The sequence below is a fragment of the Aptenodytes forsteri genome, unplaced genomic scaffold (genome assembly GCF_000699145.1).
Source record: "Aptenodytes forsteri isolate BGI_AS27 unplaced genomic scaffold, ASM69914v1 Scaffold336, whole genome shotgun sequence".
Classification (NCBI taxonomy): Eukaryota; Metazoa; Chordata; class Aves; order Sphenisciformes; family Spheniscidae; genus Aptenodytes; species Aptenodytes forsteri.
This window is the reverse complement of record NW_008794911.1, coordinates 2,150,686-2,162,105: the sequence shown is the minus strand read 5'-3', so window position 1 is coordinate 2,162,105 and position 11,420 is coordinate 2,150,686. Positions and strand designations below refer to the sequence as shown.

Genomic DNA, 11,420 nt, shown 5'->3' with positions numbered 1-11,420 from the left:
AGCTGATTTAGACAAAAGCTAGGCAGCTTTGGGATCCAGCAAAGCAGAGCTCTGAATAAGGTTTTTCTTTCCAGGCACTTTTCCAGGGTGTGGGAGATGCACCTTTTATTCCTTCAGCTACTTGATCGTCTGTTGCCTGTTTAGGTGGTCTGATTTTAACTGGTAATTTGCAGAGTCTGTTTGGGAGATCTGCTTTATGAATAAGATAGAGATGATAGAGCTGAAAGTGTGCCTTGGTCGATGCACAATTCACTTCTGTACGCAAGAAGTCAAGCAGGACTGAGCTAGGGAGAGGCTCAAGAGCAGATCAGCTGGTGGCAGCAGCAGAGGTTAAAGAGTAAAAAGGAAGTGTCTGTGAATGAGGGAGTCTGTGCAATTAGTCAGGGATTTCCCCCTAAAAGTAGAGACAACAAGAAAAACACCGCACAGCTTTGATCACCTGTGGGGAGTGTCATTTCTCATCACAAGCAGTAACAGATCATTCAAGATTAATCAAGCTTTGAACAAGTATGTGCGTTTGTGGGAAGGTCACCTTTTAACCTAATACTTATTTAATGATAAATGCGTAATTGTTTGAGCTGGCTGACACTTATACCTGTATTGTGCAGCCCAGGAGATGGAGATCGAGACTGCAGATGAAATTGCTATTGTGGGAATAGGATGCAACTTTCCCGGAGGTAAGTTTTGGGTAAAAGCAAAGCAGGCTGCTGAGTGAACACTGAAAAGCACTGTCATTTATTAATGTTGAAATGGAGGAAAACAACATGTTCCTCCCTTACTTCTGTAGAATTTGTTGCTTTGCTACTTGTAGGATCTTTTTAAAAGGGCATGCTGTGGTGGAAACTAATTGGTTCAAATTTGTCTGCTGACAGACAGGCCTTCAGTACTGGCTGTGGGCAGGGCATTGAGCTGCACACATGAAAGTCATACAAATGAACTGGATGGGTCTGGGATGATTTGAGCTTAATGCATGTGCACTGGCTGGATGCTTGTGCATTGTTGCAGGACTATGCATCCATAGGGACAGGACAGATCGAGGGCCTGTCGATATCACCAGCTCTGCCTGTAATATAAATAGGTTGAGTCCTACTAAAAGAAAGATTCCTGCTTTATTACAGTATAATAATCCAGGGAGTGAAATACAGTTCTGTCCTTACAAGTCAGCGTTCAGCCCTAAAGGTGACCACGCTAGTCTCTCCCTTTCCTTGTTTTCTTTCTTGCCCTCACCACATTTCAGTTCCTGGCTTTACATTGTCCAGAATTCAACAGGTATATCTGGTACAGCGATAACTATGTGGCCCATAGCTAACTGTGAGCAAACATGAATGGTTCTGAATCTAGTAAAGTGCTAGTAAATACGTAGCAGCAGTCTCCTGCCCAAGCATTAAATACTAATTTAGTGCAAGACATTTCTTGGTCCAGACATGCCAGTAAAGGGACTCTCTTCAGAAATGTTGTTCTTAATTACCTCACCATGCAGTAAGTGAACACGTGTCCTGATCCTGCACTGTGCATGCTCAGAACTGCGTTTCTGAACTTGCCTCAAAAGAACCGTTGAGTGATGGGAGCTGTTAAACTACCCCCTGTCTGGCTAGTGTCTGAGGCTGTGTCTGTGATGATGGACTAACCATGGGAGGGCTTAGGTGGGAATGCTGTCTTGCGATCACTGTTACTGACTGCTAGCCCAGTCCCCAGCCCAGTGCTGGCCCACGTCAATTAGAGCTCTGCAGATCAGCTTGGGCATGCCACAGGTTAGCACCTGCAAGGGACTGTTTCCAGGGTGAGTGTGGGTGCGGCCACTATGTATGTTGGGGGAAGTGGAAGCTGAGAGGAGGAGAAACGTGGGCCACTGTGTGGATGCCATGTTATTTGGTTTCAGGGCTAAGAGGAGGGCCTAGACATACCCTCAATGCCTGGAGCTGGAGCTCTGGATCTCAACCAGTAAGGACAGGGTCCCTCACAATCCAGTAGTGAGGTGTTGGGCGTTGAATATACACATACTTTTATGTTTGATTTAGATGCCCTTCTAGTGTTAGGGACAAAGGATAATGCCTCTGGCATTTTCCTGGTATTTGTAAGCTCAGTCTGTCTTCAAAGAGCTACTGTCCAGAGATGGCCTTTTGCTGCCAGCGGAGCTGCCTGAGGAGTGGTGCTGTACAGATACAGAAAGACCTCATCATACCCGTGTGGTCATTAAGGACATTATGCATGTATATAGTAGATGCAGTGACATGGTAGGGAAATGGGGACGGCAGAAGGTTAAGGATTTTGTGGGGTTCCTTCGCTTTTAGGCAAGCAGTGAAGGGATCAGTCATGCCTTTCCATTTTCCTCTCACCAAAGAATGATCATTTCTTTCTCTGGTGATTCTACTTGAGCAACCTAGATTTATTCGTGGGAGTTCCTTGCAACTGAGTGTGCATTTCTGAGTCTGCATGGGGAGGGGGAGCACATAATTTAACCTACTTTAAAACCTTTGTACAACAGGTGATGGAATTGACAATTTCTGGAAAGTCCTGGAGGAAGGCAAAAACTGCACAGCAGAAATCCCCCCTGAGAGATTTAATGCCAAAGAGTGGTATGATCCAGATGATAAGCCAGGAAAAATATGTACAACACGAGCTGCTCTTCTCAATGAGTGAGTCTGTTGCTATGCTGTGCCACCAATTTTTTTGTACTTAGACTAATGTGTGCAGCCTTTCAGAGGGTGCAAGGCACAGGGAGAGCTTATAAATGGGACCTAGGAACTGGCTTTCTTTTATCTCACATGATGAACATGCAGTTGTCAAAGTGCAGGAATTCCTGGTGTGTGACATTGATGAGCAAATGTAGTTGCAGGCTGTGTTAAGCACACACGTACATGGCTGGGAACACATATGACCTTTCATTACATAATCGAACATGTATGTACATACCCACCATGTGTTGAGATGTCACCTGTCATGTGACGGGGGTGTCTGCATTTTGGGTATACAGAAGTACACATGCATTATGCATATACTGGATCTGAGGTGGGCTCCAGCCTGCCAAATAATACATACTGTCTATAGTACTATGGACTGTGGAGGAAGGTGGCAGAGTATGGACTCTGAGCTGTAAGAACTGCCTGGTAAGTCTCCTCCAGTTTCAGCCTGAAGGTTAGCCAGCTTTGCTGGACCTCAGGACCTAATCCTGTGCTTGTGGTGACAAGTAGCTCTAATTCACGTGCAGGTGTGACAATTTAGAGACAAAGTAAGGAAGTCTGGTTTTGCTAGATAGCCTGAAATGCAGAATTATTGATAAAAATACATATTTTGTGGTGGGACATAAAACATCCTTGGCCTATAAACATTTTCTTCTGAATTTCATAATGGGAACTGTGACCACTTACTGCTTTGCTTTTCATGAAATTGCAAAAAGTGTGTACTTTGAGTCTAGAAGTAAATGCATATTGTATATATATTGTACCATTTTCTGGTCTGTGTATTTTAGATTTAATTCATTTGACAACCACCTGTTTGGGATTAATGATCTGGAAGCTGAACGCATGGATCCGCAACAGAAGTTACTGGTAGAATGCACCTACAAAGCCCTGGAGGATGCAGGAGTCCCTGTAGAAGCTGTCAGTGGCACAAAAACAGGCGTTTTTATTGGTAAGATGAAAATTTCATCATGAAAAATGTCTGTTTGAACCTCACAAAGATTGGAACACTCCTTCATAAACTTTACATACGTATCTAGCACTGGAGAACTTAAGGCTACTGTGCTATGATACTACTGGTGATTTTTGCTAAGGATTAATAGGCTACTCTAGTTCATTATATAATTCATGTATCTATTTTAGGTGCTCCTCTTAGTGTCTTCAGGCACTGCAGTTGAAGCAGGAAACAGTTAAACTGTCTCTCCAACCGAACCCTTCACAGGAATGATACTGTCGAGCCAAGCCTACACTTTTTTCCAGTATACTGTTTTCCAGTATAACATTGGTTAAGGTTTTGTGCAGGTTAAGATCCTTTTAAACCAGCAGAAATCCTCATGTAGATATTAGTGTGCTACCAAGGTGCACTTGTCCAACTGCTTATTTTGTCAAGGAGCTAGAATAACAGCACGTTTTTGCTGGTGTAATCTGTGTCTCTTTTAAGAGGAGTTTTCTGGGGTAGTTAAGCTGATGTAACTATAGGGGCAAACTCTTTAGATTAACTTTTAGTCTGAAACATGCTCTTCTTTCACAGAGGAAACTATTCATTGCTCTCTGAATAGATGTCCTGCATTTTCCACACATGCCCGTGGACTTGAGGATCCACTGTATTTCAAGCATATGTGTTCTCAGAAAGAGGACACAGCTCTCACAGGCCGTGTTCTTCTTTTCTATTTCTGTCTTACTGGATAACAGTGAGCAAACCAAAGATAAATAAAAAGCATTGGATGCAGTTTATGCTGTGACCTTTAACTTGGTACATCTGAGGAACTGAAGCTAATGTCTTGTACATTTATGTCCCAACTATCCTCATTGTAACTTCTTAATATATATTCCCATAGCTAAACCAAAACAACCACTCTCAAACTGAGATACAGGAGTCTAAGCAGGCTACACAGAGCTTAACTGCATCATACAATGAGCTAAGCCATCAGGAAAGGCCTGTCATTTACTGTGCAGGTAGAAATTTCAAGTGTTAGGTATGTTTGTGTAAGTCGGGTCCAGGGGAAATTGCTGGGAGTTTTGCCTTTGACTTGTGTTGAAGCAAAGTTTCACCATAGGAACACTGCTGCCATATAGTTTACTATTAAAACAGAAAATCAAAACACACTATCAGGTTTAGAGCTGTACATCCCTTTTGTTTGCTTGCGTTAATGTGACACGTATTTGATATTTTTACAGGTCTTATGAATCGAGACTATGAAATCATAACAAGCAGAGCAGTGAGTGAAATAAATCATTATGATGGTACCGGAACAGCAGTGAGCATTGCTGCTAACAGGGTCTCATTCACATTTAATCTGACTGGACCATCACTGGCTATTGACACTGCATGTTCATCTTTTCTTTTTGCTCTGCACTATGCCTTGCAAGCAATTAAATCAGGTAATGGGACTGAAGAGATGCTGGACAAAGAAATCAGGATTGCTACTGTTTCTGTCTATCATCCTGGACACCTCAACATGAGTATGTTTCTATTTTACTCCAGGAGATTGTGAGGCAGCAATCTGTGGTGGAGTGAACTGCATAATAGATCCCCGCACCTTTGTATCTCTCAGTAAAGCAAAAATGATCTCTCCAGAGGGAATAAGCAAACCCTTCTCCAAAAAGGCAGATGGCTATGGAAGGGGAGAAGGCTGTGGTGTTGTTTTCCTCAAACCACTGAAAAAGGTAAGATTGCTTGTGAAGCAGCCTAAAATAAGACTGGTTGCTTACCTGAATTTTGTATTTTCAGCTCTAATAATTACTTTTCCAGAAAAGATTTTCCAATTCAAGCTTAAGATTAAGAAAGCATTTATCAAGCATTTATGCACTTCCCCTAGCATGGGAAAGGGATCACATGTTTAAAAGTTAGTATTATGCTCTGTTTGTTCTCGGTTTTGTTGTTTTGTTTTTTTTCCTTATACAGAGAAAGCATGAGATTATTAAAGATAATTTTACCTTTTTATGAAACAGGCAAAGGAAGACTACAGCAAAATCTGGGGTGTTATAAATATCAGTGCAGTAAGTCAGAACGGTAGGTCCACAACTCCAATCACAAGACCGTCTCAAACAGAGCAAGAGAATTTACTGCGCAGCATTTATGAAACACGTGTTGATCCCTCAGTTTTGCAGTACATTGAAGCACATGGTACAGGAACTGCTGCTGGAGATCCTACTGAAGCTGAAAGCCTAGGTGGTGTCATTTGTAAAAACAGGTCTTCACAAGTTTCCATTCTGAAAATCGGTTCAGTGAAAGGAAATATTGGCCACACTGAATCAGCTGCTGGAGCAGCAGGGTTAATCAAAGTGCTTCTGATGATGCATCATGGAAAGATTGTTCCATCCTTGCATTACTCGAAGGAGATGAGCAGCATTGATACAGAGAAATTAAACCTTGCAATTCCCACAGCTGTAGAGCCCTGGGAAGAATCCAGTGAGTATGGAAGAGTAGCTGGCATCAACTGTTTTGGATTTGGAGGAACCAATGCTCACATTGTAGTCAGGCAGGTTAAGCAGCTAGAGCCTCTTCCTGCCTTTAAAAGGCCCCTTGAATTAGTTCTGCTGTCAGCAGCATCAAGGAATTCTCTTCAGATGACAATGGCCGATACAGCTGAGCAGCTGAGCACAAGAAACTCCGTAACTCTCCCAAGCCTGGCCTATACATCTGCCTGCAGAAGAAGCCATGCCAACTACAGGTACCGAAAAGCATTTGTCACAAATTCTCTCCAACACTTGCAGCAAGAGTTTATGTCGGCAGTGAGCACTGAACCTGTCATGTCAAAGGTGGAACCACAGCTGGTGTTTGTGTTCTGTGGCAACGGCATAACGCTGAAAGAGTTCAGTGAGACACTGCTGAGCTCAGAGCCAGTGTTCAGAGAGAAGTGTAAGGAAATAGAAGTGCTTTTTCAGAAACACGCTCCCATCAGCCTCCTGCCAGCAAGACGTCATAGCCCAAAGGAGTTGCTGAATCCAGAGCTTTCCCAGCCCTTGCTTTTTACCCTGCAGGTTGCCTTAGCTTCCCTTCTGAAATACTGGGGCATTAAGCCAGTTGCTGCTGTTGGCCACTCAATAGGGGAAGTTGCTGCTGCGCATTTTGCTGGGTACTTTTCCCTGGCAGATGCAGTCAAAGTGATTTATCACCGGAGCAGGCTGCAGGCAAAGACTGCCAGCGGCAGAATGTTGGTGGTTGGAAACATCCCTGTTCAAGAGATTGCTGAACATCTGCATCACTACTCGGGAAAGGTGTGCATTGCAGCTTTCAACAGCCCAGTTTCCTGCACCTTGTCTGGGAATTCAGACTCTGTGGATGCTGTCCAGAGAGATTTAGCTCAAGCTTTCAGCCAGAGAAATATCTTTCTTCATGTTTTAAATGTCCCAGCTGCGTACCACAGCCCCAGCATGGATATGATACTTGGGGAGTTGGAAGAGAACATACAGCCTTTAGAAAAACAGAAGGGGGAAATTGAAGTGATTTCAACACTAACTGGGGTGGCTGCTTCTGAAAAGGACTTTGCTCAGGGCAAATTCTGGGCCCGGCATGCTCGTGAGCCTGTTGCTTTCACTCAAGCCATCAAAACTGCAGCTAGAGACAGGGAAAATGTGGTGTTTGTGGAAATAAGTCCTCACCGAACATTGCAGCGAAACATAAAGGAAACTCTAGGAAAAGGCACAAAGGTGTTCTCTTCTTTGCAAACTGATGCAGAGTATCAGACACTCTTTACCCTGGTAGGAAATCTGTTTGAACTGGGATATAATCCCAACTGGCAGCACTTTTATAATGGGTATCAAAGTGTTCCAGTGGCCATTCCGCGGTACCAATTTGATCGCAAAAAACTCATGGCCTGTCTGGATATCCATCAACAAGCAAACCAAAGAGTCATCAGCTCCAGTCATCCTTTGATTTATGGCATAAACAGTGACAACATGGAATTTAGCTGCCTGCTGTCTCAGGACACAACATCGTACTTATATGAACACAAGAACAATGGTGTGGCTTTAGTCCCTGGCGCTTTTTATGCAGAGCTTGGTCTGGCCTCTGTGATGAGCAGCTCAAGACCTAAAGTGCCTCTGAGTGCTTGCCAGATGAGTATCAGTTTTTCTGCACCGTGTGTTCTCACACAGAGTTCCCAAGTCTTGAGTATCAAACTAAGCCCACAAAAAGCAGTGACAGCCTTTGAGATACTCTCTTCCTCCCACGCAGTTTATGCTACAGGCCAAGTTAAAAAGGGGACTGAAGCTGTGGTGGAAGAGAGCACCATCTCCTTCCAAGACATCTATCAAAGATGCAGGTCAGTGGTTAGCAGAGAGGAGGTTTATGAAGCACTGTCTCAGATTGGCTTTCAGTACGGCTCCATATTCAGGCAGCTCACTGATGTGCATTATTGCCAGGAACTAAAGGAAGCTATAACAAGCATAAAGGTGAACAAGGAGACCGTCAGAGAGATGTACAACTACTGTATCCATCCAGTGCTGCTCGACTGTTTTCTGCAGATGACCGCTGTCATGACCTCAAGGACATTCCAGTCCAGAGCAGGCTTTCCTTCAGGGATAGGTAGCCTGGTGGTGCTCCGACCGCTGGAGGAAGAAATGATGATATATATGAGAACAAGCAAACCCATTGGGAACTGCCTAGAGGTCTGTGGGTGCTTTATGGACAAACATGGCTCCGTTTTGGCTGAACTCAAGCGCGTTGCCATCAATTTCATGAAGCAAGCATCTTCCAGAGACAATGAGTTCATGTTTGAAAATAAGTGGAAAGAAGTTTCTCCTTCACAGACGATTGGACATCTGGGGGCTATGCCCAGAGTCCTAGTGTTTGCTGACAAATTTGGGATAGCTGAGCAGCTCAAAAAATATTTGCATCCTGATTCGAGATATGTTATGTATGAAGACTGGGAAGCCCCCTTGGAAGGCCACACACAGAACAAAATGAGAGCAGAGGTTGAACATTATGATGAAATTCTGTTCCTGTGGGGAATTCAAAAGTTAAATGAAGATTTCCCAAGCAAAGTGGTAGACCAGTTGGCAAAGTGTTGTGAAGCCTATCGCCAAGTTATTGTGGCATTAAGAGAGAAAATGTCTCGCTGTTCAGTCAGAGTTATCACCTACAGAACAACAGAAAGAAACGTAGACCACGTTAACTGTGGGTTTGCATTGTATGGCATGACCAGAACTTGTCTTGTTGAAGTTCCAGAAATCACATTTCAGATTATTGACCTCAGCTCTTCCAGTTCCCTGGACATCTCAGTGCTAGCAGATGTTCTTGGCAAATACAAAGGTGTGGACTATCCAGAAATTTGCATCAGCCAAGGGCGAACTTATATGGCTGAAATCAGACGCACACCTTTTGTAGATGCAGATTACAGCCAACCTGTAAGATCTCTCCAGAAGTCAGAAACATTCACTTTGTACACTTCTGATCCGTACACAGCAAAAGACTTGTCTGCTGAATTATCCACCAGCACTGCTACTCAGCTTGACAAACAAAGCGTTGACATTCAAGTGGATAAAATATGTCTCCACTCAGAAGATTATTTTCCCATTAGTGTTTCTAGTCATAACTTTGGTAATACACTGTATTGGAATTCACAAGCAGTAGACAAACACAGACTTTTAGCTCTGGATTTCAGTGGCACAGTAAGAGCAACAGGCATTGATGTGAAGAAAGTTAAAGTGGGAGATCACGTGGTTTCATGTTATCCAGCTGCTGCGTCATCCAGCGTTCGGATTCCAGGAACAGTTTGTTTCAATGTAAAGAAATTCCCATGCTTTCAGAATGTCCCTTGTGTGTCATACTTTATCATTGCATGGGAAATCTTCAATCAGAGGTTATCCAAGGGGAAACATGGCAGAACATTGGGTATTATTTCTACAGAGCCATCATCAGTTTTGTGCCATGTTCTTTCTGCGGCAGCAGAAGAGATGGGTTGGAGAACAGTACTTGCAATGCCCACTCCTGATAAGTTCCAGTATATAAACTTATGCAATGCCCTAGTTATTCTTCCTCCAGTAAACAGGCTGTCTCAGGAGGATCTGGACCACATGTACTTTCTTAAAGATGTGGTGATAGTGTGTGGCAATCAACAGTCTGAATGTATCCAGAATGTCCGTGGAATCGATCATGAAAACATCAGCTTTCATATTCTTACGCTTACCAGCATTTTCCAGAAAGCACTTCTAAAGAAATTGCAAAAGGCTGTGCATGCATGGATCAATTCCATGGATATGAAACGGTTCAGATGTCTATCAGGTTCTGTTTTTCAGCAGACTGAGAACTTTGAAAGAATAAACTCTGTGATGTCCTATTTCACCTGCAAATCTGTCCCACTTGCTGTACTGAGAAGGCAGAAGGACATCACCATGCTTTCAGATATACCATTGTATGAATCCCAGAAGAAGTTGTTTAAGCAGAATGCTGTTTACATAGTAGTCGGGGGGCTCACTGGACTTGGCTTTGAAACAGTGAAATTCATAGCCAAGAATGGAGGAGGGTGTATTGCAATATTCTCCAGGAAATTTCCAAGCAATGAGAAGCAAGAAGAGCTGAAGGCTTTGCAGCAGCAGTATGAAGGGAGCACAGTAGAGTTCGTGCAGTGTGATGTTACTTCGACCAGTGATGTTGAGAAAGCTTTCCAGTCCATTGCGAAAATCTTTGCAGGGAGTCCAATCAAAGGTGTATTTCAAAGTGCTGTTGTTTTACACGATGGCCGTCTTGAAGTTCTGAACTTGGCTGACTTTCAGAAAGTGCTGAGCCCAAAAGTAGCAGGGACCCTAAACCTTCATTGGGCTACCAGAGGCCAGGAGCTTGACTACTTTGTGTGCTACTCCTCTGTTGCTTCCTTTCTGGGAAATTCCACCCAAGCAAACTATGCAGCTGCAAACTCTTTCTTGGATGTCTTCTGCCTCTACAGGAGGAACTGTGGGCTTTCAGGCCAATCCATGAACTGGGGTGCTTTGAACCTTGGCATACTGTTCAATCAAAACCATATTCAGAACATTCTGGGATCCAAGGGCATAGACATTCTGCAAGTGCATGAAATTCATGACTATCTCAGGAAGAGCTTACTTATGAATAACCCGCAGCAAGCTGTTGCCAAATTAAATTTTCAAATTTTATTTAATCATGTTTTTTCTCGGATTATGTCGCTGAAAAGTCGCTTCAGATCACTTATGTTAGAAGAATTAAGGAACAAGCTTGAAACCTCTGAGGAAACTCAAATACAAGCCCAGGATACTGCCTTAATCAAACCTGAAGAGTATATCACTTCACTGGTGAGTGACCTCACCATATTGAGCCCAGATGAACTAACCATGAATACACCACTTTCATCATTGGGTGTAGACTCTATGTTAGCTTTGACAATTCAGAACCGTGTCTTTCAAGAGAGAAAGGTGGACATACCTCTTCTGAAACTGCTTGATCCTCACACAACCCTGTCAAGTTTAGTAGTACTTTTAGAAGAAACAAGCAATGAAAATGGAATAGTTGAGGAAAAAAATGCTGCGGTTGAAAGTGAAGAAAATGGGAGCTGGCTATAGGAGTCTTCTCACTCAGGAACTGTGTAACTTTTAAGATACCTGGACCCTTTGTAGTATCTCAGAATATGTCATTGCAGACAGGGTAGAACATCTGGTGACTCTGAATGTACTCTTCTGCATCAACCCAGAAAAACCCACACCAGGTTCTTCTGCCATTGCACTAGCTGTATTAATTTCAGTCAGTTGTTTGACTTGTTACTTTCAATATTTTTTTCCTTCATTTTT

The 11,420-nt window shown here is 43.2% G+C and overlaps 1 protein-coding gene across 1 annotated transcript; it reads left to right on the top strand.

The window, feature by feature from the left end:
* The first annotated feature begins 616 nt into the window (after positions 1–616).
* On the top strand, positions 617–11,195 carry LOC103895597 (reducing polyketide synthase hmp8-like). The gene is made up of 6 exons (XM_009275241.1): positions 617–677; positions 2,486–2,636; positions 3,470–3,630; positions 4,857–5,060; positions 5,164–5,345; positions 5,631–11,195. Exons 1-6 carry the CDS (start codon positions 617–619, stop codon positions 11,193–11,195), a joined length of 6,324 nt encoding a protein of 2,107 aa, XP_009273516.1.
* Positions 11,196–11,420: the final 225 nt, after the last annotated feature.